The sequence below is a fragment of the Oncorhynchus mykiss genome, chromosome 1, assembly GCF_013265735.2.
Source record: "Oncorhynchus mykiss isolate Arlee chromosome 1, USDA_OmykA_1.1, whole genome shotgun sequence".
In the NCBI taxonomy this organism is placed as follows: Eukaryota; Metazoa; Chordata; class Actinopteri; order Salmoniformes; family Salmonidae; genus Oncorhynchus; species Oncorhynchus mykiss.
Window position 1 is genome coordinate 90,671,372 of NC_048565.1, and position 26,451 is coordinate 90,697,822.

At 43.3% G+C, this 26,451-nt stretch overlaps 3 protein-coding genes across 3 annotated transcripts; 1 reads left to right on the top strand and 2 right to left on the bottom strand.

Annotated features, from left to right (window-relative positions):
• The first annotated feature begins 249 nt into the window (after window positions 1-249).
• LOC118966082 (myosin heavy chain, fast skeletal muscle-like) lies at window positions 250-18,749 on the top strand. The gene is made up of 41 exons (XM_036988564.1): window positions 250-283; window positions 790-835; window positions 965-1,192; window positions 1,535-1,681; window positions 1,871-2,027; window positions 2,247-2,274; window positions 2,531-2,639; window positions 2,746-2,838; window positions 3,015-3,075; window positions 3,287-3,385; window positions 3,670-3,773; window positions 4,865-5,003; window positions 5,493-5,611; window positions 5,780-5,929; window positions 6,027-6,197; window positions 6,403-6,706; window positions 7,300-7,364; window positions 7,447-7,534; window positions 7,648-7,765; window positions 7,897-8,020; window positions 8,412-8,548; window positions 9,710-9,965; window positions 10,180-10,422; window positions 10,858-11,034; window positions 11,133-11,278; window positions 11,470-11,560; window positions 12,144-12,533; window positions 12,631-12,757; window positions 12,932-13,050; window positions 13,173-13,369; window positions 13,519-13,702; window positions 13,838-14,003; window positions 14,332-14,456; window positions 15,353-15,661; window positions 16,179-16,382; window positions 16,522-16,647; window positions 16,787-16,957; window positions 17,240-17,344; window positions 17,433-17,528; window positions 17,973-18,104; window positions 18,642-18,749. The coding sequence occupies exons 3-41, from the start codon at window positions 977-979 to the stop codon at window positions 18,657-18,659; spliced, it is 5,811 nt and encodes a 1,936-aa protein (XP_036844459.1). The 5' UTR covers window positions 250-283; window positions 790-835; window positions 965-976; the 3' UTR covers window positions 18,660-18,749.
• A 3,458-nt stretch (window positions 18,750-22,207) lies between these two features.
• On the bottom strand, window positions 22,208-23,862 carry LOC118966736 (myosin heavy chain, fast skeletal muscle-like). The gene is made up of 6 exons (XM_036990066.1): window positions 23,455-23,862; window positions 23,231-23,357; window positions 22,939-23,057; window positions 22,599-22,795; window positions 22,281-22,449; window positions 22,208-22,228 (listed from the first exon to the last, which is right to left on the bottom strand). The coding sequence occupies exons 1-6, from the start codon at window positions 23,626-23,628 to the stop codon at window positions 22,208-22,210; spliced, it is 807 nt and encodes a 268-aa protein (XP_036845961.1). The 5' UTR covers window positions 23,629-23,862.
• Window positions 23,863-23,909: 47 nt separating this feature from the next.
• LOC118966737 (myosin-6-like) lies at window positions 23,910-25,564 on the bottom strand. The gene is made up of 3 exons (XM_036990069.1): window positions 25,488-25,564; window positions 24,366-24,608; window positions 23,910-24,053 (listed from the first exon to the last, which is right to left on the bottom strand). Exons 1-3 carry the CDS (start codon window positions 25,536-25,538, stop codon window positions 23,910-23,912), a joined length of 438 nt encoding a protein of 145 aa, XP_036845964.1. The 5' UTR covers window positions 25,539-25,564.
• Window positions 25,565-26,451: the final 887 nt, after the last annotated feature.

Here is a 26,451-nt window from a genome sequence, read left to right on the forward strand (position 1 = left end):
AAACTTTTGATACTGTCATAATTATTATTAATGACATCTCTTATTGATGTTAACTCAATTCAATTTAGAGACAACTATTGCATTAAAAAGTAACGTAATGGGAGTGTGGCGCTCCTGGGAGTTGGTGGCGCTAGTGAGACACAGAAATACAGAGGTCTCTCATCCAATCCATGTCCTTTACCAGAGTGGTCCATAATTAACTTTTGCCTGGTTGTCAGTTTCAACCAGATATAAGCAGGCTGAGACCCCAGCATCCATAAGTCAGACACCTTCTTCCTCTGTGGTAAGACTCTCTCCACCTCCTCACATGTATACATTCATGTCATCTTAGCACTCAGCATGTGAGGCAGTGGCTAAATGCACTGTTTCAGTTGACTTCTGCATTTAGTCATTTACATTATTTCTGCATTGTCAGATTTTACAATATGTACAATACATACAATCAACTGACATTCATTTAAAATGTTTATACTTTAAATGTGTTTTACTTTAAACTTTTTTAGCTTTTATTTACTGTCAAAAGTGGTTCTCCTGCTGTTTATAAACGGAGGGGTTGGTTTATAATGTAACTGGGTTTTCAGGGGGTATTTATTTGAATTATTGTCAGAATGTGTAGTTAAGTGAGTTGTCACCAGGAAAATGGAAGTCACCAGATGCACCTGTAGTTTAATTGGACAAGGTTGTCATGATTGTGTTGAATTATAGTTCTAAATGGTTTCTACCTCTTCGGGGGGCTAAATTATAATGCTTTAGACTTGTGCGTATTCACAACAACCTAATGTTTCCCAGGGTTCTCCAAGAAGTACAAATTCATCTGTAGAAGGGGAAAAAGAAGGTGAGACATATTTTGAGTCTTCATAAGAAAAATGACAAATGTTCTGTGAGAGATACCACTCACAACTCTGTTGACTGTGGAGGAAGCACCACAGAGTCAATCATGTTTCTTGTTTCGCCTCTTTCCTAGTGATCCGTCACCATGAGTACGGACGCGGAGATGCAAATCTACGGCAAGGCTGCCATATACCTCCGTAAGCCTGAGAAGGAGAGGATGGAGGCACAAACCGCACCCTTTGATTCAAAGAACGCATGCTATGTCGCAGACACCAAGGAGCTTTACCTTAAGGGTTTGGTCACTGCCAGGACTGAAGGAAAGTGTACTGTGACAGTCGCGCATCCGGACGGCACTAAGGAGGTAAGCCTGATTTGAAAAGTATTCAAATTACTCTGTCTTGAAATTAATATCACAATAATCAAAACATGCCAATAGACCAAATGAAATCAATAACAGCAGTAGAATATAACATTGAAAAACATACCTTTCGTTGCTGCTATTTAAAAATAGCATGACATTTTCTGCACTGACTAGTTAAGAATCACCATGTGTGTCAGTGGCTGATGACAAAGTAGTTGGATTAGATTGAGGTTTGCAGTTAAACATTATTTTTTTAAAGATTGAACTTGTATTTAATGAGCAAACAGAATTCAGTCCTACCCAGTTTGATCTGTGTATAATCTATATTTCTGACTGTTTCAGGAAGGAAAAGAGTTCAAGGAAGCAGACGTCTACCAGATGAACCCCCCTAAGTACGACAAGATTGAGGACATGGCCATGATGACCTACCTGAATGAAGCCTCTGTGTTGTATAACCTCAAAGAGCGTTATGCAGCATGGATGATCTATGTAAGATACCTGTCTAAACATACACACACATACAGTACTACACATAAAGTCATGGTAGAAACCAAAACAGACCAAATACAGTAGACCTACATTACTATACCATAGTACACCCACATCCTCACATAAATCCAGGTAAACGTCAATCTGATTGTTCTAATCCCCTAATTGAATTTATTCTCGTTCATCCAGACCTACTCTGGGCTGTTCTGTGCCACAGTGAACCCCTACAAGTGGCTTCCTGTGTACGACATGGAGGTTGTTAACGCCTACAGAGGGAAGAAGAGGATGGAGGCTCCACCCCATATCTTCTCCGTCTCTGACAACGCCTTTCAGTTCATGCAGATTGGTATGAGGTCTAATGGAAGGATGGATGGAAGTTAAAATATGTTTTAGGGATGTATCTGCTGACTAGAAGACTACGTTAGAACAGTTTGCTGGTAACATCTGATTTCACTGGCCTTGAATGGAAAAGGTTCCTAATTTAAATCCATGATGATGCTATGAATTCAATAATGTCCCCATAATGTTGCTTGAGTATGATAATCAATATGTTGTTTTGTTGCAGACCAGGAGAACCAGTCCGTCCTGATTACGTAAGTTGTTTACTAAAATCTCACTTGAGAAAATGTTTCTACTGCAATATGTTGTGTCACTTGGGTGTGATATATTACATTATGAATGGATTAGGCTACGCATAGGAATGAGTCGATGAGCGGGGATATTTGTTAATGATTTACTTATGAATTAAAATACGTCAACAGTGTATTTTTCAATGTTATTTATTAGTGTAAGACGATCTGACATTCAAACATGTGACTAAAACCCCTGATTCTCTGTCATATTAACCAGCGGAGAATCCGGTGCAGGAAAGACTGTCAACACCAAGCGTGTCATCCAGTACTTTGCCACCATTGCAGTGTCTGGTGCCAAGAAGGAAGCAGAACCAGGCAAAATGCAGGTATGTTGAACCTTTGTAAGACATTTCAGTTTGGTGGGCTGTGATCAAGCAATCGAGAATAACTAACTTTACCAGTTTCTGAGCAACTTGTGTTTGTCTCAATCAGGGGTCTCTTGAGGATCAGATCATTGCTGCTAACCCTCTGCTGGAGGCTTACGGTAATGCCAAGACAGTGAGGAACGACAACTCGTCTCGCTTCGTAAGTATGAAGGGCACACTGGGAAAGTGATCTAATATTGGACAAATGTATTTCAGTATTTCCCTTCTGTTGTATCAATAGATGTCCAACAAACTGTAACATTTAAAGGGGTCTATCAAAGTAAAATGTTAGATGTATTTAGTTAACCTCTTTCTCACCCCCATGCTCTACTTTAGGGTAAATTCATCAGGATTCACTTCCAAGGTAGCAAACTGGCTAAAGCTGACATTGAGACCTGTGAGTTGATTTGGATTATTTCTCAAATCTTTACTAAATTCACACAGACTTTTTGGGGAGATAAGCTTTATCCAATGCTCTCTCTCTCTCCCTCTTCTCTCTCCTCTCTCCTCTCTTCTCTCTTCACTCTTCACTCTTCACTCTTCTCTCTTCACTCTTCACTCTTCTCTCTCTCTCTTTCTCTCGCTCTCTCTCTCTCTCTCTCTCTCAGACCTTCTAGAGAAGTCCAGAGTGTCCTTCCAGCTTCCCGATGAGAGAGGTTACCACATCTTCTTCCAGATGATGACCAATCACAAACCTGACATTATTGGTGAGGCAAAGTAGGGGTTCAGGGGGAATGTTTCCTACCTCCATTATAAATACTATTACAATGAGTACATCCATGGTAACAAGGCATCTAGATATGGGTCAGGTCTTTGGGAAATATCTATCAAGTAATGGACTGTGATGCACTAGTCCACAAGTCTCAGTTGATAATATTTATTTTATACTACATCATTGAGTCAATCTATTGAGTAAAGGAGAGATACTGTAAAGGTAGGACAGTACAATTCTAAGAGATTTAACTGATAAGACATCCTCTGTTGTCCATAGAAATGTCACTCATCACCACCAACCCCTACGACTTCCCCATGTGCAGTCAGGGTCAGATCACTGTGGCCAGCATCAACGACAAGGAAGAGCTGGATGCCACAGACGTGAGTCAAACAAAGGGTTCATTATATTCTATATATGGAATGGGTAGGACCACCGTACACACTGAATGCACTGTGCAATTCCAACCTGGTGGCTGCTGGGAATTTTCATGTATTTGTTTGTTTGATTCTAAATGCCTTGAGTTAGTGTTAGGAATTTTATGAATAATGACTAAACAATATCTACATTTTAAATAGAACTATAACTAATCAATCTGATCAATAATATAACTGATCAATAATGTTAATTCATAAGGAAGGGATTGTGTAGCATGAAACAGGGGGTAATTAAACATAATAAACACCATTCCAACCAGGTTGGGGAGGAAATGGATTGTGGGTTTTTAAGTAAGCAGAAAGGATCGTTAACGTGTGGTTGAATCGACTCAACTTAGCTCTGGGATGTTCAGATAAGGCAGCAGTGTTTTCCTGGGTTTTCCATCATCTGGAACTGTTTTCTAAATAGTGATGGATGAAGGTGAAGATTGCAGAAGTGAATCTTGATAAGTGTGTGTCTGGAGTGAGCGAGCAAAGCTAGGGGGTTGGAATAAACTGTTGAACCAGTTATGTCCTGGTCGATAGGAGGAAGGACATTTTATAACCTATGACGTCATATTTTGTACATAACCTGTTGTTCGTGGTTTCATGGCAGCTCGCTCCGAGAATAAATAATATTTTTCTAATTTTGATAAGACTGGTCTCAGTCTATTTTATGCAAATAAGAATCTTACAAATTCTCCTAAAATAGACTAAGTGAATTTAATTAATGAACACATATAGGAATTATGAAAGTCCGATGACAGTTAGTTAGGCATGTGCCTCAAGGAACTCTTCATGCCTTCACACTTCACCTTGAGGCCCATACTGTACATGTAAGACATCAACAAGAGAGTGTCACTAAGTCCCTGTGGAACTGTGTCAAATGTATCTTGTGATGTCATCTACCAGTGTTGGTCAAGTGTAATCACGTGGATCTGAGAAGCCAGTCAAATGTCCATCCCATTTGTTCTGGTGAGAAAACAGAACTGTAGTGTACTGTATGTGAGAAAACTACCGTTCAGTTCATCACCGTTGTACTTCCTGTCTAATGCCAGGATGCCATTACAATCCTGGGCTTCAGTAATGATGAGAAGATCAGCATCTACAAGCTGACAGGAGCTGTACTGCACCATGGCAACTTGAAATTCAAGCAGAAGCAGCGTGAGGAGCAGGCCGAGCCAGACGGCACAGAGGGTGAGTCCCACTCATAGATATACAATATGTAAAGCATTAGTCCCATTCCCAGTCCCACTCATAGATATACAATATGTAAAGCATTAGTCCCAGTCCCACTCATAGATATACAATATGTAAACATTAGTCCCAGTCCCAGTCCCACTCATAGATATACAACGTGTCAAGCATTAGTCCCATTCCCAGTCCCACTCATAGATATACAATATGTAAGCATTAGTCCCATTCCCAGTCCCACTCATAGATATACAATATGTAAACATTAGTCCCATTCCCAGTCCCACTCATAGATATACAATATGTAAGATAGACAGAGCCTCCTCAAAGTCCGGCAGGAGATCATTTATGGAGCCCAATTTACAACCTCCAGAAATGATTTAAAATTATGAATGTGGGTTCAAATCAAAACCTAGACCCACAAAAAACTTGTCCGAAAAGAAACAAGTGATCTTGTGTTTCTGAGTCTGTTGTTGTTGGTTCTCTCTCCAGTGGCTGATAAAATCGGCTACCTGCTGGGCCTGAACTCAGCTGAGATGCTGAAGGCTTTGTGCTACCCCAAAGTGAAGGTCGGCAACGAGTATGTGACCAAGGGACAGACTGTGCCTCAGGTAAGGCGGCCAAACACAGCATCTACCATTTTCTGAGCACCATACATCTTTTGGTGATGAGTGAATTGCTTGTTTTGAATAGTGGTGATGTTTTCCCCGAGCTCTTTTCACCTTGTTACTAGACATGGTCAATATCTCATGTATTCATTTGAGCTATTATCATTGCAGGTTAATAACTCAGTCTCGGCTCTGGCCAAGTCCATCTATGAGAGGATGTTCTTGTGGATGGTCATCCGTATCAACGAGATGTTGGACACCAAGAATCCAAGGCAGTTCTACATCGGTGTGCTCGACATTGCCGGGTTTGAGATCTTTGACGTGAGTCTGAGACCAGAACAAGACAATTAGTTGTGATTGAGAGGGATTACAGACTTGTATGATGATGAAATGATCACTTCTGAAATTCCATTAACAGTACAACAGCATGGAGCAGCTGTGCATCAACTTCACCAATGAGAAACTGCAACAGTTTTTCAACCACACCATGTTTGTCCTGGAACAAGAGGAGTACAAGAAGGAGGGAATCGTCTGGGCCTTCATTGACTTCGGCATGGACTTGGCTGCCTGCATTGAGCTTATTGAGAAGGTAAGCTGTCTGTCAGGATTATAATGGACCTCAACAGCAAAGCTCATATGGAGATATTATCACATGGTACGACTGTTGAGAACTCAATATGTTTCCTATTGTGCCCCTAAATGAAGATACTCTCATAATAGCATATTTGCTAAAAGAACAAATGTGATCCTAAATGTAAATATCACTAATTTGATGTACATCTCTTTTCGTAAAGCCATTGGGCATCTTCTCCATCCTTGAAGAGGAGTGCATGTTCCCCAAGGCTTCAGACACTTCCTTCAAGAACAAGCTGTATGACCAGCATCTTGGCAAAAACAAGGCGTTTGAGAAGCCCAAGCCAGCCAAAGGCAAGGCAGAGGCCCACTTCTCCCTGGTGCACTATGCCGGCACAGTGGACTACAACATCACTGGCTGGCTGGACAAGAACAAGGACCCCCTGAACGACTCAGTTCTTCAGCTGTACGGGAAGTCTTCAGTCAAACTGATGGCTACACTGTATGTCGCTGCCCCACCTGAGGGTAAGATTAGCAGAACATCAAAAGACTTCATGAAGAACTAGTTACAAATCAGTCCCATATTCTTTAAAGGCTCAGTCTGCAGTTGCTACATCCATTTGTGGATGTAGAGGTTAGAGGTTAAAAGATATGTACCCATTCATTCTTGAACATTTTTTCTTAAAGAACATCGGCTTAGTTCACCTGTCGTACCCCATCAGAACCCAAAATATGAGCTTGTTTTAATGTTTGAAAGCAAAGTAAAGGGAAACATGCACTTTACAGCCTCAAAACATTATTCATACTATCATTTTGATATCATGGATTGTCAGTCCTTCAATACATAGATATGTCTATAAATTTGAGTGGTTATGTTTCTCCATTCATATCTCTCAGTTTTTTATCGAAACAGGGGCAGGGAGCATATTTTGTTATTGTTTCAACTGCTTATTGCTGCTTTAAATGTATCACAAGTTGTCAGGGTGATTTACTGGGTTAATTTACTCATTCAACAGGTGTTATTTTACACAATCTCATTGGCAGCACTTGCATTAAGATAAATGTGAAATTAACATGAGATTCTCTCATTTATATGGAACTTTTCTCCATTATAACAGATACAACCAAGAAAGGAGGCAAGAAGAAGGGTGGTTCCATGCAGACTGTGTCCTCCCAGTTCAGGGTGAGCTTTTAAAATGTGGATATTCAGCTGTAGTGATTATCAGAAATGATTTCTGAGAACATGGTTTGTAACCCTCTTACAGGAGAACTTGGGCAAGCTGATGACCAACTTGAGGAGCACTCATCCTCACTTTGTACGCTGCCTGATCCCCAACGAGTCAAAGACTCCAGGTACAATAGAGGTTGAGTTAAATATGACATCTTGTCAGTACAGTCAGTAACACTAACAAACCAGTCTATAACCTGTTTATGAGTATTTAAAGAGACTTGGTTTGTGTTTCCAGGTCTGATGGAGAACTTCCTGGTTATCCACCAGCTCAGGTGTAATGGTGTTCTGGAGGGGATCAGGATCTGCAGGAAGGGCTTCCCCAGTAGAATCATCTATGCTGACTTCAAGCAGAGGTACACGCACGCACGAGCGCGCGCACACACACAGAAATATGATCTCTAAGGGTTTTCCCAACATCAGAATAGCCTTATTATGTTACGTAATATAACCAATCTATTACAACTTGACATTTCTCCTGATTCAGGTACAAAGTACTGAATGCCAGTGTCATCCCTGAGGGCCAGTTCATGGACAACAAGAAGGCTTCTGAGAAGCTGCTTGGGTCCATTGATGTGAATCACGAGGACTACAAGTTTGGACACACCAAGGTCAGTCAAAAACCCCCCAGCAAAAAAGATGCCAACTAAAACACAACTTCAATGATAATTTAAACTCTAACCATTAAATGTCTCTCCAGTTGATCTATCCATATTGTAATTATTTCTTAAAAATGTGAAGAAACATTGTACTCAATTCATTATCTTGTGCATTATGTCAGAATGGTATGTCTGCAGTTATCTATATCAGTGTACATTCTTAATCTACAACTATACAATAACTTACAACTCATAAACAACCTATCTCATGGTTTGTTGGTAAGGAGTACAATGTTTATGTTGTTCAAATCAATCTAGTGGTTTTGTTCCTCTCTGTGGATTCAACCTTTCTATCTGTTACCACCTGACTGGTTCCATAATTGACCATGTCAACCTGTGTCAGGTGTTCTTCAAAGCCGGTCTGCTGGGTGTCCTGGAGGAGATGAGAGATGAGAAGCTGGCCTCTCTGGTCGGCATGGTCCAGGCTCTCAGCCGTGGATTCCTCATGAGGAGAGAGTTCACCAAGATGATGGAGAGGAGGTGAGGAAGAGTAGACATCTTGGCAAAGAATTCTGTCAAACACCTGCATGTAATGTATAATGATCGTGTACTGAATATGCTGTGAGTTGTTCAGGATGAGAAAGCACATGTTATAATATTCTATTAAAGCAGCAGGTTGGGATTTAGCAAGCTGTTCAATTGTTATTTAAATAAGTGATTTTTACCCATTTTTTCTGGAATAATATGAAATGCCTCATGATCTTAGGGTTACTTGTCAGTCATTCCCTATGTAGCGCTATCTATACATTTAAGAGTGGTTTCATTTCCCTATCCCCATTCCTCAGCTGTATACAAAACATGTCAGGGTCCCTGTTTTGTAATTCTTCAAATCCCAGAATCTAGTTTTAAAGTCCTCCTCTTTAAAACTGGAGGAGATCTTTGTTACTGTAATTTAATTATTCCAATGTGTTTTCATTAATTGAATTCCCTTAATCTATTTTAATGAGAATTTGTAAGGTTCTTGTTTGCATAAAATAGACGGAGACCAGTCTTATCAATAATAGGTAACAGAATATATTCTCGGAGGGCGCTGCCACGTTACCACGAGCAACAGTTTATATACAATAACATGACGTCATTTCATTTTTTCTAAAATTAATCTCCTCCTCTCGACCGAGACAAAGGGAACTTTAAAAGTTCATTCAAAGTTCATTCAAAGTTCATTCTGATCCCCCTAGCACATACACAGGACACACAACACAACTGAATTAACTTTTGACTCCTCACCATTATCGATCACCACTTAGCTGACAGTTCTAACTAACAGAAAACCTAGGAATGCACTCACTGCCTTATCTAAAACACACCAGAGCTCATTTCTTTGGTTCAACCATAGGTTAACCTTATCTGTTTACTTAATCCACAACCCATTCCTTTCTTCCTAGTTGGAATGGTGTTCATTAACTTTAATTACTCCTTGTTTGTGTCACACAATCCCTTCTTATGAACTCATATTGTTAATCAGATATAATAAAACAGAATATAAGTTTACTTTGTTACAGTTCTATTTAAAATGAGAATATTGTTCAGTCATTTAATCATCATTTTCCTAATAATCTTTAAACATGTCACTCACCATGTCACTCACCATATCACTCACCATGTCACTCACCATGTCACTCTATCCTTTCTGTGGACCAGAGATTCCGTCTTCACCATCCAGTACAACATCCGTTCATTCATGAATGTGAAAACCTGGCCATGGATGAAGTTGTACTTCAAGATCAAGCCCCTGCTGCAGAGCGCTGAGACTGAGAAGGAGCTGGCCAACATGAAGGAGAACTATGAGAAGATGACGTCGGACTTGGCCAAGGCTCTGGCCAAGAAGAAGGAGTTGGAGGAGAAGATGGTGGCCATGGTGCAGGAGAAGAATGACCTGGCGCTTCAAGTCGCATCTGTGAGTGAGCAACAACCCTCATCAGAGCACATTTAGACACACAAGTACACAGATACTAACACAATCGCTATGTGGCTAACTCAAGAAAATGCCCATGGTATATATTTATATTTAAAAAATTTAATTGATTTGCTCTGAATTATTTGACTAAATAAGGTCTATATGTTGATACACAAAGTGAAAACACAGTTTTTTTCTCTTGTTCTGAAACCAGGATTCAGAGAATCTGAACGATGCTGAGGAAAGGTGTGAGGGGCTCATCAAGAGCAAGATCCAGCTGGAGGCCAAACTCAAAGAGACGACTGAGAGGCTGGAGGATGAGGAGGAGATGAATGCTGAGTTGACTGCCAAGAAGAGGAAGCTGGAGGACGAGTGCTCTGAGCTGAAGAAGGACATTGATGACCTGGAGCTCACCTTGGCCAAAGTGGAGAAGGAGAAGCACGCCACTGAAAACAAGGTCTTGTAGACAGTCTAACCAAACAATAATCCAAAGAATGATGAACTCAAAACAGAAATGGAAGTCAAGTCTTTTTGTGAGTGCAGTAAAAATTAAGACACAAAATAGTGTAATATGGTGTACTCCCCACATGGGAGTATACCTGGGGTGGCAGGTAGTCAAGTGGTTAAGAGTGTTGGACTAGTAATTGAAAGTTAGCAAGATCGAATCCCAGAGCTGACAAGGTAAAAAATCTGTCATTCTTTCCCTGAACAAGGCAGTTAACCCACTGTTCCTAGGCTGTCATTGTAAATAAGAATTTCTTATTAACTGACTTGCCGAGTTAAATAAAGGTAGAAAACAAAATATTCATTGCATGTTCTGCTACCCACTTGTTACTGCTACTTCACTTATGGTGAATTAACCAAAAACTACGTTTGTTGTGGCCGTTTTCAGGTTAAAAACCTGACAGAGGAGATGGCATCTGTGGATGAGAGTGTTGCCAAGCTGACCAAGGAGAAGAAAGCCCTCCAAGAGGCACACCAGCAGACACTGGATGACCTGCAGGCAGAGGAGGACAAAGTCAACACTCTGACCAAGGCCAAGACCAAGCTGGAACAGCAAGTGGACGACGTGAGTGGAGTTTGACATTCTGGCCATGATATTATGCAAGATGATATTATCTACAGTTGTTTAGATTTGACCAACACATGTCTGTTTATATCTTGTAGCTTGAGGGTTCTCTGGAGCAAGAGAAGAAGCTCCGTATGGACCTTGAGAGAGCCAAGAGAAAGCTGGAGGGAGATCTGAAACTGGCCCAGGAGTCCATAATGGACCTGGAGAATGACAAGCAGCAGTCTGATGAGAAAATCAAGAAGTAAACACAAATAAATGACTACAGTATTCCCTGCCTTCTTGATCAACATAATGGTTCTTCTTGGCTCATTCTTGTAATCATGAAATAGTCTTTCTATGTGATTCTTAAAAGCAAAGTGAATGGTAGCTTAGGCTCCCTTTACACTGTCTAACCTAAACAAACTTTGCAATCAACGTGTTTGTATTTGTTAGGAAGGAGTTTGAGACCACCCAGCTCCTCAGCAAGATAGAGGATGAGCAGTCTCTGGGAGCTCAGCTGCAGAAGAAGATCAAGGAACTCCAGGTACAGTACAGGATCTAAGCTCCAGTACAGGAAAATAACCAATGCATTTCTTCTGGTAGTGTAACAGTATAACTTTAGACCGTCCCCTCGCCCATACCCGGGCGCGAACCAGGGACCCTCTGCACACATCAACAACAGTCACCCACGAAGCATCGTTACCCATCGCTCCACAAAAGCCACAGCCCTTGCAGAGCAAGGGGAACAACTACTTCAAGGTCTCAGAGCAAGTGACGTCAAAGATTGAAACGCTATTTAGCGCGCACCACCGCTAACTAGCTAGCCGTTTCACATCCGTTACACTAGCACACATTCTTCCTGGTGGATTCTGATGGCTCAGTAAGATGGAAGATGGTGCTTCTTGCTGGTGCTTCTAATCTGTGCAAAGATGTTGCTTCTTACCGTTGTTAGTTTGGATCCTGCATGGGACACTGTCTAATGAATATAGTAAATATGTTAGTGTAGCTGGCTCTGTATAAACACATTTATGTTAAATATACAGTACATGCTATTATTATGTAGTGAGGTTCAATTGTTTCTACAGTATTGTAGTGTTCATTCCCCCTGCTCCTGACCCTTTTTCTAGGCCCGTATTGAGGAGCTGGAGGAGGAAATTGAGGCTGAGCGTGCTGCCAGGGCCAAGGTTGAGAAGCAGAGGGCCGATCTCTCCAGGGAACTGGAGGAGATCAGCGAGAGACTGGAGGAGGCCGGAGGCGCCACTGCTGCTCAGATTGAGATGAACAAAAAGCGCGAGGCTGAGTTCCAGAAGCTGCGTCGTGATCTTGAAGAGTCCACCCTGCAGCATGAGGCCACAGCCGCCGCTCTGCGCAAGAAGCAGGCCGACAGTGTGGCTGAGCTCGGGGAGCAGATCGACAACCTGCAGCGCGTCAAGCAGAAGCTGGAGAAGGAGAAGAGCGAGTACAAGATGGAGATTGATGACCTCTCCAGCAACATGGAGGCTGTCGCCAAGACTAAGGTGAGTAGTGATGTTTTGGTCAAGCAGTGTTGAGGATGGTCAGCTAAATTACCATTCAATAAACTGAAGTTGACAGTCCCATATGTTTCACTAACAGGGCAATCTGGAGAAGATGTGCCGTACTCTTGAGGACCAGCTGAGCGAGCTCAAGACTAAGAATGATGAGAATGCTCGCCAGGTCAACGACATCAGCGGACAGAGGGCCAGACTCCTGACAGAAAATGGTACCTCCAACAATGAACAACAAACCAATATAGTTCACCTCAGTAGTACACAATAACATGTGTCGGGGGGCTGTAAATTCAGTCCACACAGTTTCTGCACTACGATTCCTCAAAATAAAATGTCAATCTTCGAGAACAGAGTCCCCATAACAAGATGTTCCTCTTTCCCTGCAGGTGAGTTTGGTCGCCAGCTGGAGGAGAAGGAAGCCCTGGTGTCTCAGCTGACCAGAGGCAAACAGGCCTTCACCCAGCAGGTGGAGGAGCTGAAGAGACTGATTGAGGAGGAGGTCAAGGTAAGGCACAGTTTAGAGCTTTATCTACACATAGACTGTTTCTACACCTCCCTCAGAGACTTCTACTGTCATCTGTTTTACTCTCTCTCTCTAATCTCTCTTTGTCTTTCTTTCTCTCTCAGGCTAAAAACGCACTGGCCCATGGTGTCCAGTCTGCCCGCCATGACTGTGATCTCCTGAGAGAGCAGTTTGAGGAGGAGCAGGAGGCCAAGGCAGAGCTGCAGCGCGGCATGTCCAAGGCCAACAGTGAGGTGGCTCAGTGGAGGACTAAGTATGAAACTGATGCCATCCAACGCACAGAGGAGCTGGAGGAGGCCAAGTGAGTTGCTCTCAATAGTAAAGACTAAAATAAAGGCTGTGGATGGTGAGGCTGGTTGGGGATCTGAGAAAATGGTACTTCAATATGTAGTGCAGTATTTGTTTCACAACAAGTTACTCACCATGACACCACCCGCTGTTGTCCAACAGGAAGAAGCTGGCCCAGCGTCTGCAGGAGGCTGAGGAGACCATTGAGGCGACCAACTCAAAGTGTGCCTCCCTGGAGAAGACCAAGCAGAGACTGCAGGGAGAGGTGGAGGACCTCATGATTGACGTTGAGAGAGCCAACGCCATGGCCGCTAACCTTGACAAGAAGCAGAGGAACTTTGACAAGGTGAACATTTATAAACCGCACTCTAGGTTGATATTTTCTGTCTGCTATTTGATCAGTTGCAGTATAATTTTAGCATATTCCGATTGAAAACTCTCTTTCAATGAGTTGTAATGAAAATCCCATGGATTTCCCCAGGTTCTGGCAGAGTGGAAGCAGAAGTATGAGGAGGGCCAGGCTGAGCTGGAAGGAGCTCAGAAGGAGGCTCGCTCAATGAGCACTGAACTCTTCAAGATGAAGAACTCCTACGAGGAGGCTCTGGATCATCTGGAGACTCTGAAGAGAGAGAACAAGAACCTGCAACGTGAGCATTTAACAGCAGTTATTTTTGCATGATATTTGACCAGTGTTTGAAAATGGAATCGACTGGAATCATCAACATTATATCAAAATCGCTATTAGACAATCTCAGAATTTTTATATACATTTTAAAATATATATTTTTTTTGGAACTTGTAATTGGTATTCCTTTGAACAACCCAATGATGTGGGGTGGCAATTAGATTTGCAGGACAGCATGAAGTGCTGTTCATTAATAAACTGTTATTATGATTCATTATAAACTTCAGTGCATTGGTGATAGCCACTGAAAATCTCCCAAGTCTAAACAGCTTCTGCGTTTGTGTGTGCAGAGGAGATCTCTGACCTGACTGAGCAGATCGGAGAGACTGGCAAGAGCATCCATGAGCTGGAGAAGGCCAAGAAGACCGTGGAGACAGAGAAGTCTGAGATCCAGACCGCTCTGGAGGAGGCTGAGGTACAAACTACAGCTGTTTGATTGGAAAAGCAGTGTTACACTTGGCAATGCCAGCTACAATCCACTGCTCCCTTTTATTGGTGTTTATTGTAATCATATATATGCAATTCCTTGTGTTTTGCACATCCAAACGTCCTGACCCTTCGCTAAGCTCCGCCCTAACGTTTGTGGGCAACCAATCCCTGTTCTCCAATGGATAGCAACTATCGTCGAGTCAGACACATCGAACAAGCTCTTGTTTCAAACACATGAAAACCAGTAGAAAAAGAAAACAGAAACACAGACTTTTCTTAAAATAAAATTAAAGTTTAAAAATTGAACAGTTCACCAGGGGTACTTGCTACTTGAATCCTGAAATGCAGAGCCTGTTGATAGTTTTTTTCACATCCGATATACTTTTGTTGTATTGTTTTCTAACTCAGCTGGTTAGCTAGCTCTGTCTCATAGACCACCAAACGTTGCTAGCTAGCCATATAACTTATATGATCATGTACATTGGCTAGCTCAGTTAGTCATGTTATGAATACATCTCCCATCTGATTTAAACTTCAGGATACGATTTGAGACCACTAGTTAGTTCCGAAAGTAGTTATAGCTTTGACTGCATGCTGGCACTGAATTCAGAGCCATTCAGTGGCCACACTACAAAAATGATTTGACCAGGATTCCCTTTGAAGCAGCTGTAATGACAGTCCAACACAACATACCTGAGGGGTAGTGTTTAATTTCATTGTGTATATAAAAACACAGTTTGAGATTATTGTAAGGGGTTTATTCCAGTGGTCTGGATGGGGAATTGGGCTTCCCAGGAAAATATTGTCCGAGGGTGCAACAGTAACCAAGGGGGGCGGAGCTGAGTGAAGGGTTGATTTGACTGACTGCTTCTCTTCATTCAGGGCACACTGGAGCACGAGGAATCCAAGATTCTGCGTGTGCAGCTGGAGCTGAATCAGATCAAGGGTGAGGTGGACAGGAAGATCGCTGAGAAGGACGAGGAGATGGAGCAGATCAAGAGGAACAGCCAGAGGGTGGTTGACTCCATGCAGAGCACCCTGGACTCTGAGGTCAGGAGCAGGAATGACGCCCTGAGGGTGAAGAAGAAGATGGAGGGAGACCTGAATGAGATGGAGATCCAGCTGAGCCACGCCAACAGGCAGGCCGCTGAGGCCCAGAAACAGCTGAGGAACGTCCAGGGACAGTTCAAGGTAAAGGAACTTGGACATCAGGCTCAACAACTTGAACATGGGGATGGATTTGTTTTTTAATCAGTATAAAATGATAGATCAGACGAATGTAATAGAGTGGACTAATATACTGTAGAGATATTAGAGTGAACAAATATACTGTAGGGATATCGGGGACATTTTTACCAATGAACATGCCTATTACCCACTGGGGTGGCAGGTAGCCTAGTGGTTTGAGCGTTGGGCCAGTAACCAACAGGTTGCCGGATCTGTCATTCTGCCCCTGAGCAAGGCAGTTAACCCACTGTTCCCCTGAGCAAGGCAGTTAACCCACTATTCCCTGGGCGCCGATGACGTGGATGTCGATTAAGGCAGACCCCGTCACCTCTCTGATTCAGAGGGTTAAATGCGGAAGACACATTTCAGTTGAAGTCATTCAGTTGTACAACTGACTAGTTATCCCCCTTTCCCCCTTATTACCAATCCTTTCACCCCTACTTCCACAAGTCTAATGATACTATGTAATTGTGATCCCCAGGATGCCCAATTGCACCTTGATGATGCCGTCCGCGCCGCAGAAGATATGAAGGAGCAGGCAGCCATGGTGGAGCGCAGAAACGGTCTGATGGTGGCTGAAATCGAGGAGCTGAGAGTTGCTCTGGAGCAGACAGAGAGAGGCCGCAAAGTGGCTGAGACTGAGCTGGTGGACGCCAGCGAGCGTGTTGGACTGCTGCACTCCCAGGTATGGGTCAAAAGCCATTTCTAATGAAACTCAACCAAGCAAACCGTTTACATTTTCATGACTTCAGCCTTGTGACTTTCTCTATCTCACTTGTAAGTTCTCTTGGGAGTCAAACAAATCGCCTTGTTTCCTCCTTCAGAACACCAGCCTTGCGAACACCAAGAAGAAGCTGGAGACTGACCTGGTTCAGGTGCAGGGAGAGGTGGACGACATCGTCCAGGAGGCCAGGAATGCAGAGGAGAAGGCCAAGAAGGCCATCACTGACGTGAGTCCTTGAATTACATCAACTTGATTTGTCCCCAAGGGCCAGCAGTCACTGGGCTGGTTTAACCACACCAAAGATCCCAAAGGAGCTTTATGATTGGTGCCAGTTGGTGCATAAATGAAACTAACTACCATTCCAGGCGGCCATGATGGCTGAGGAGCTGAAGAAGGAGCAGGACACCAGCTCTCACCTGGAGAGGATGAAGAAGAACCTGGAGGTCACAGTCAAGGACCTGCAGCACCGTCTGGATGAGGCTGAGAATCTGGCCATGAAGGGAGGCAAGAAGCAGCTCCAGAAACTGGAGTCCAGGGTGAGTTAACAGCAGGGTGGATTGAAAAACAGATTGCTGGAAATGTATTTGATCATATGAAAATGAACAGGGGTATTGTGTAATGGCTTTTTCTCTCACTAACCCACCTACATCATGAAAAGTAGTTGTTTTCATTATAGACCCCTTTAATTAAAATCGTAAAAGTTCATAGGAGCAGACAACACTTCTTGACCAGTAGAAGGACATTCCTGTTTTACAAAGATTTGTTACGTTTGACTTTACCACCTCACATAAATGCCAACGTTTATTTCTTCCACAAAGGTGCGTGAGCTCGAGACTGAGGTGGAGGCCGAGCAGAGAAGAGGTGTAGACGCGGTCAAGGGAGTCCGCAAGTATGAGCGCAGAGTCAAGGAGCTCACTTACCAGGTAAGAAAAAGTGCATTCTTCACACACTAAAGCACACTGGTTTGTGTGTTAAACTATGGACTATTGATTCGTGTAACTTCTCCCACAGACTGAGGAGGATAAGAAGAACGTTGCCAGACTTCAGGACCTGGTAGATAAGCTGCAGATGAAAGTGAAGGCCTACAAGAGGCAGGCTGAGGAAGCGGTGAGTCACAGACTTAGTCAAATACTCTGAGAGCTTACAGTCCCAAGGAGACATTACAATACATTTAGTGAGATTAGTTGAAGTGTTGTTACTGCACAACTGTCAACATTGACTCAGTTGATAGTGCAAGTAATTTCTGAAGAAATGTACGCACAGTGACTCTTCCTATGTGTAACATTTTAAAGTAGAGAGGGTTGAATATTATTGGTGGTGGTGCTGACTCTCCTGGATCACATGGCCCTGGAAGCAGCAGATTGTTCCACCACTCACTTTCTCTGCTGTATCATCTATCTCCTTATATATATATACTGTACAATGCTATCCAAAATCTGTCAATAAAAAAAAAAACGTTAAAATACATTTTAAAAATATATATTAATTTGGTACCTGAAGCTCCAAACTTTCAATACTGAAGTTATGCTCTCCTCTCTTTTCCTCACCCAGGAGGAAGCATCCAACCAGCACATGTCTAAGTTCCGGAAGGTTCAGAATGAGCTGGAAGAGGCTGAGGAGCGTGCTGACATCGCTGAGACTCAGGTCAACAAGCTCAGAGCCAAGACCCGCGACTCTGGAAAGGTACAGAACTGCTGCTAAACCTACACCTGACTTCACAGTAGACAATTCTGACATTTTACACTCACTCAAATGTATTTTAGATTTCTGAGAAACACATTTCAGGACAGGGTAAATAAAATAACTAATCCAAATTTAGTTGGTACAAGGTGTTTACTGAGTCTTAAATGCTTGAGCCATTCTGTTATTTCCAAGTGTTGATATAATTATCATGTTCATTATTAATACTGATCCATTCTGTTATTTCCAAGTGTTGATATATTTATCATGTTCATTATTAATACTGATCCATTCTGTTATTACCAAGTGTTGATATAATTATCATGTTCATTATTAATACTGATCCATTCTGTTATTTCCAAGTGTTGATATAATTATCATGTTCATTATTAATACTGATCCATTCTGTTATTACCATGTGTTGATATATTTATCATGTTCATTATTAATACTGATCCATTCTGTTATTACCAAGTGTTGATATATTTATCATGTTCATTATTAATACTGATCCATTCTGTTATGTCTTTCTTCTTACAGGGAAACCAAGCTGAATAAACAAGACCAAAGTCAATTTCCTGTGTTTCATAAAATATGATTTTCATGGTGAAATGTTGAGCAATGATTAAAAACATGTCGGCCTACATACACTTCCTTTGTGACTGTGGACTTATTTCTCAGAAAACAGATTTTTTCATACCATAAAAAATACCTTACTTTAACTAAAGGAGCAATCTGGGGTTTAAACCACATCAAAGCGGACACCCCAACAAAGAGGTCACTTGTTTTGGTAACCAGCTGAGGGATGAGGATGGAGAAATGTAACTACACAATTCATACACTAAGCTATTATAATCATTCATGATAGTTTGAACCCTTTACACTCAGGGGAAGTGGCCTGTATGAACATGCCCAAATTGAAATGTTTCCATAAGAAACAAATAGGAGAGGCAAGATGGTAACATAAACATGGCAATAGAGAGAGAACACTTTGGTGATTGGGCCGGAAATTCTCAGAACAAAGTTCTCAGGATACAACGTTTTTTTTTCATGTGAATTTTGTCCCAGATAATGCGCACAATAATGTAATGTGGCCAGACGACGTGAAAACAAATGGTACTCGATTATCTGACCACATAACACTAGATTTTAGTCCTGGGTTATCCGAGATTATACGCATATATACATGAACAGAGTAAAGAAAACATGATATTGATTTATCATTAGCCAATTTACACCCCCCCCCCCCCTAAAGACATGCAGATATATATATACATCCATAATGATTAGTGTTCCCTCGTCCCCTCTAGTGGTGAAATTATGATAATTCACATGACAAACACGGAAATTCACAAAATAAACACGGAAATTCACAAAATAAACACGGAAATTCACAAAATAAACACGGAAATTCACAAAATAAACACGGAAATTCACAAAATAAACACGGTACCAGACATTATAAACACGGTACCAGACATTATAAACACGGTACCAGACATTATAAACACGGTACCAGACATTATAAACACGGTACCAGACATTATAAACACGGTACCAGACATTATAAACACGGTACCAGACATTATAAACACAGTACCAGACATTATAAACACAGTACCAGACATTATAAACATGGTAATTCACATTATAAACATGGTACCAGACATTATAAACACGGTAATTCACATTATAAACATGGTACCAGACATTATAAGTTAGACTTTTTTCTCTGCTACCGAGCGGTACCAGAGTGCCAAGTCTCGGTCCAAAAGGCTCCTTAACAGCCTCTACCCCCAAGTCCTAAGACTGCTGAACCATCTGATCTTTGTTTTAACACTGCTGCTACTCACTGTTTATTATCTACGCATAGTCACTTTACAAATGACCTCGACTAACCTTTAACCCTGCACATTGACTCAGTACTTGTATTGGTTTTATTTGTAATTAGTTAATTTAGTAAGTATTTTCTTAACTCTATTTCTTGAACTGCGTTGTTGGTTAATTAAGGGCTTGTCAGTAAGCATTTCACAGTAAAGTCCACACCTGTTGTATTCGGCACATGTGACAAATACAATTATGATTTGATCTGATTTTGATTATAAACAGGCAACAGTCTTTTGGAAGGGTCAGATGGATAAATGTACCTTTCATGAGGTAAATAGAATAGTTGGATTAGTGCTCACAAAATCACAATAACAAAACAAGTAGCTGGCTCATTAATCCTAATTTATTAGATTTTTGAAGAGCACTGTACAGTCTGAAAGACACTTGACGATAACTGAACTATTCATCGCATGGACAATATTTTTTTTTAAATGCATTCAATATATGGATTGCTGTATATATTTGCAGCTATGAGCAGCTCTGAGGAGTAGCAGTAAATTGTCTTTGAAATGGCTGACAAAATGAAGCCAATCTTAAACTGTGTAGTGAAGTCAGACTGTATCCAGGGTTGGGGTTGTTTCTGTCTCTCCTTGACCTTGGAAGAAGTTGTATGAAGGGGGTGATGGTGTCGACGCGGGCCATACTCAAGTCCTCATCAAACTCGAGGTCAATGTAGAAGAGTTCTGCAACTAAAGAGGGTTATTGAAGGGGTTTTCCTATGGGGACGGACAAAGAACCCTTTTAGGTTCTAGATAGCACACTTTGTTTTCTAATGTGGAGACTGAAGGGCAACATAGGATGAGATGAACTCAACGTTCTTGACCGCAGTTCCAAAAGCTGCCAGAGACTAGGAATTCCATGTGGGTTGTGCATGCTGGGTACAAGAAAACGCCCTCCATTTACCTTTTATGGTGGCAATAATGCCCGTTATTTAATGTATAATTTGGCACAGCCCAGATGTACGTACTGGACTGTGGAGGCATACTGGAGGTCTGGTGTGTAGAGCTGACACAACCCGTCCTGGCTGGATGTTTATTTTTGCCCTGCAAATGCGGGGCGCTGGCGCAGGACGTACTGGGCTGTGTAGACTCACCGGAAACACAGTACGCAAAGCCGGCGCAGGATATCCTGGTCCAAGGAGGTACACTGGAGACCAGGAGCGCTGAGCCGGCACCCTCCTTCCTGGCTGGATGCCCATTCTAGCCCGGCCAATCCGAGGAGCTGGAATAGAGCGCACCGGGCTAGAATAGCGCACTGGAGACACCATGCGCTCTACCGCATAACACGGTGCCTGACCAGTAACACGCTCCCCACAGTAAGCACGGGAGTTGGCTCAGGTCTTCTACCTGACTCAGCCAATCTCCTCGTGTGCCACCCCCCCCCAAAAAAATATTGGGGCTGCCTCTCGGGCTTCCGTGCTAGCAGTGTACCTTCATATCTTCGCTGTTCCTCTATTCTCCGGTATTTATCCTCGTAGTATCGCCGTTCCACTTTCGCTGCCTCTAACTCCTCCTTAGGACGGCGATACTCCCCGGCTGTGTCCAGGGTCCTGCTCCATCTAATATCTCCTCCCAGGCGCTGTTCCTCCTTTTCACGCTGCTTGGTCCTTGTAGTGTGGGTTGTTCTGTCACGGTCGTCATAATGAGGAGACCAAGGCGCAGCGTGATAAGCGTACATAACTCTTTTAATGAACACTGAACAAACCACAAAAACGAACCGTGACGCTATATAACTACTGCAAACAGGTAACTAAACATAGAATAACAACCCACAAACTATCCATTGAATATGGCTACCTAAATATGGTCCCCAATCAGAGACAACGATAAACAGCTGCCTCTGATTGAGAACCAATCTAGGCAACCATAGACATATAAACACGTAGACTAGTTAAACACCATAAATAAACCAAAACCCTTAGACAATACAAAAACTACACAAACCACCCTAGTCACACCCTGACCTAACCAAATCATAAAGAAAACAAAGATAACTAAGGTCAGGGCCTGACACTTAGTCATATCTCAGCTTACTCACTTACTTACGGAGCTGCCTACTCCTGATGATTCGTTTTTTTCAAATCATATGAGCAAAAAATATTTAGATTTATCTGGGATGCTAATCCAGACAAAATAAAGCGTGCCTATCTATATAATGAATATGAATTGGGTGGGTTGAGATTATTAAATATACAAGCACTAAACCTCTCTCTAAATGATTCACTTATACAACTGGTCTGCCTGTCCAAAACAAAAGATCAACACTGGAGGAATAATAAATAGGAAATGATACCAGTTTCAAATATTGGTTGGCGGCCATGGCGTTGGCTCCCTCAACGTCAATCATCAGGTCCTCCACCTCTCCCTGCAGTCTCTGCTTGGTCTTCTCCAGGGAGGCACACTTTGAGTTGGTCGCCTCAATGGTCTCCTCAGCCTCCTGCAGACGCTGGGCCAGCTTCTTCCTGTTGGACAACAGCGGGTGGTGTCATGGTGAGTAACTTGTTGTGAAACAAATACTGCACTACATATTGAAGTAACATTTTCTCAGATCCCCAACCAGCCTCACCATCCACAGCCTTTATTTTAGTCTTTACTATTGAGAGCAACTCACTTGGCCTCCTCCAGCTCCTCTGTGCGTTGGATGGCATCAGTTTCATACTTAGTCCTCCACTGAGCCACCTCACTGTTGGCCTTGGACATGCCGCGCTGCAGCTCTGCCTTGGCCTCCTGCTCCTCCTCAAACTGCTCTCTCAGGAGATCACAGTCATGGCGGGCAGACTGGACACCATGGGCCAGTGCGTTTTTAGCCTGAGAGATAAAGAAAGACAAAGAGAGATTAGAGAGGGAGAGTAAAACAGATGACAGTAGAAGTCTCTGAGGGAGGTGTAGAAACAGTCTATGTGTGGATAAAGATCTAAACTGGAAGGTGGTTTCCATTTAGGATGCCTTACCTTGACCTCCTCCTCAATCAGTCTCTTCAGCTCCTCCACCTGCTGGGTGAAGGCCTGTTTGCCTCTGGTCAGCTGAGACACCAGGGCTTCCTTCTCCTCCAGCTGGCGGCCAAACTCACCTGCAGGGAAAGAGGGACATCTTGTTATGGGGACTCTGTTCTCGAAGATTGACATTTTATTTTGAGGAATCGTAGTGCAGAAACTGTGTGGACTGAATTTACAGCCCCCGACACATGTTATTGTGTACTACTGAGGTGAACTATATTGGTTTGTTGTTCATTGTTGGAGGTACCATTTTCTGTCAGGAGTCTGGCCCTCTGTCCGCTGATGTCGTTGACCTGACGAGCATTCTCATCATTCTTAGTCTTGAGCTCGCTCAGCTGGTCCTCAAGAGTACGGCACATCTTCTCCAGATTGCCCTGTTAGTGAAACATATGTGACTGTCAACTTCAGTTTATTGAATGGTAATTTAGCTGACCATCCTCAACACTGCTTGACCAAAACATCACTACTCACCTTAGTCTTGGCGACAGCCTCCATGTTGCTGGAGAGGTCATCAATCTCCATCTTGTACTCGCTCTTCTCCTTCTCCAGCTTCTGCTTGACGCGCTGCAGGTTGTCGATCTGCTCCCCCGAGCTCAGCCACACTGTCGGTCTGCTTCTTGCGCAGAGCGGCTGCTGTGGCCTCATGCTGCAGGGTGGACTCTTCAAGATCACGACGCAGCTTCTGGAACTCAGCCTCGCGCTTCTTGTTCATCTCAATCTGAGCAGCAGTGGCGCCTCCGGCCTCCTCCAGTCTCTCGCTGATCTCCTCAAGTTCCCTGGAGAGATCGGCCCTCTGCTTCTCAACCTTGGCCCTGGCAGCACGCTCAGCCTCAATTTCCTCCTCCAGCTCCTCAATACGGGCCTAGAAAAAGGGTCAGGAGCAGGGGGAATGAACACTACAATAAAGTAGAAACAATTGAACCTCACTACATAATAATAGCATGTACTGTATATTTAGCCTGCAGGTTGTCCAGTGTCTGCTGGTGGGCCTCTTGGAGGACTTTCTTCTCCTTGGTCAGCTTGGCAACACTCTCATCCATAGACGCCATCTCCTCTGTCAGGTTTTTAACCTGAAAACGGCCACAACAAAATTAGTTTTTGGTCACTTCACCATAAGTGGTTAAATGGATAATAGAAATGTGTCAACAAGTACTGTACTATAGATTCAACACTAGATGGCCCTGTACTCCATGCCAGTGGACTGAATGGAAATCATAAGCGAGGGGGGAGCAGAACATGTAATGAATGTGGGGGGTCAACCACAACTGAAATTCCACTATTTTGTGTCTTAATTTTTACTGCACTCACAAAAACTTGAATTACATTTATTTTTTGAGTTGATTATTCTTTGGATTATTGTTTGGTTAGACTGTCTACAATACCTTGTTTTCAGTGGCGTGCTTCTCCTTCTCCACTTTGGCCAAGGTGAGCTCCAGGTCATCAATGTCCTTCTTCAGCTCAGAGCACTCGTCCTCCAGCTTCCTCTTCTTGGCAGTCAACTCAGCATTCATCTCCTCCTCATCCTCCAGCCTCTCAGTCGTCTCTTTGAGTTTGGCCTCCAGCTGGATCTTGCTCTTGATGAGCCCCTCGCACCTTTCCTCAGCATCGTTCAGATTCTCTGAATCCTGGTTTCAGAACAGGAGAAAAAAACGGTGTTTTCACTTTGTGTATCAAAATATAGACTTCATTTAGTCAAATAAGTGAGAGCAAATCAATTTAAATGCATGACATATATATCACATGCCAAAAAGATCATCAAGGACTTCAACCGCCTGTTCACCCCGCTATCATCCAGAAGGTGAGGTCAGTACAGGTGTGTCAAAGCAGGGACAGAGAGACTGAAAAACAACTTCTATCTCAAGGCCATCAGACTGTTAAACAGCCATCACTAACACAGAGAGACTGAAAAACAGCTTCTATCTCAAGGCCACCAGACTGTTAAACAGCCATCACTAACACAGAGAGACTGAAAAACAACTTCTATCTCAAGGCCATCAGACTGTTAAACAGCCATCACAAGCCGGTTACTACCTAGTTACTCAACCCTGCACCTTAGAGGCGGCTGCCCTATGTACATAGACCTGGCATCACTGGCCACTTTAATAATCAAACGATGATCCATCCTTGAAGAGGAGTGCATGTTCCCCCAAGTCTTGGGAGGGGGGGAACATACTGTTTTACCCACTTCATGTGTACAGTATATACTGTATTCTAGTCACCTTAGTGGCTGCTGCCCTACGTACATAGACCTGTCATCACTGTTCTATGTACTTCATATGTATATACTGTATTCTAGCCAAGGCCATCCTATTCAATTATTGTTCATATGTATATACTGTATTCTAGTCAAGGCCTTCCTATTCAATTATTGTTCATATGTTTATACTGTATTCTAGACAAGGCCATCCTTTTAAATTATTGTTCGTATGTGCTGATGTGTGTGCGATTGTGTCTGTGTACTTGTGTGTCTAAATGTGCTCTGATGAGGGTTGTTGCTCACTCACAGATGCGACTTGAAGCGCCAGGTCATTCTTCTCCTGCACCATGGCCACCATCTTCTCCTCCAACTCCTTCTTCTTGGCCAGAGTCTCCCGTCTGTCCAGAGCCGCTAGAGTCTCCCGTCTGTCCAGAGCCGCTAGAGTCTCCCGTCTGTCCAGAGCCGCTAGAGTCTCCCGTCTGTCCAGAGCCGCTAGAGTCTCCCGTCTGTCCAGAGCCGCTAGAGTCTCCCGTCTGTCCAGAGCCGCTAGAGTCTCCCGTCTGTCCAGAGCCGCCAGTCAGCCAGGATCTGCCAGAGCCGCCAGTCAGCCAGGATCTGCCAGAGCCGCCAGTCAGCCAGGATCTGCCAGAGCCGCCAGTCAGCCAGGATCTGCCAGAGCCGCCAGTCAGCCAGAAGCTGCCAGAGCCGTCAACCAGCCTGAGCTACCTCTCGGTCCTGAGCTACCTCTCTGTCCTGAGCTACCCCTCGGTCCCGAGCTACCCTTCGGTCCCGAGCTGCCCCTCAGTCCCGAGCTGCCCCTCAGTCCCGAGCCGCCCCTCAGTCCGGAGCTGCCCCTCAGTCCAGTGGGGCCCTTTGTTAGGGTTCCTAGGCCAAGGTCAGCGGCGAGGGTCGCCACTCAAAGGACGCTAAGGAGGTGGACTAAGACAATGATGGAGTGGGGTCCATGTCCAGCGCCAGAGCCGCCACCGCGGACAGATGGCCTGATATGGTTCTCAATCAGAGGCAGGTGTTAGTCATTGTCTCTGATTGGGAACCATATTTAGGTAGCCTGTGGGTGGTTGTTTCCTGTCTTTGTGTTTTATGCACCAGTTAGGACTGTTTCGGTTTTATTGTTTTGTATCCTGTTCATTGTTGAGTTACCTTATTAAATTAACATGAACTCTAACAACGCTGCGTTTTGGTCCGCCTCTCCTTCCCAGGAAGAAAGCCGTTACAGTGTGTGTGTGTGTGTGTGTGTGCGGGCGTGTGTA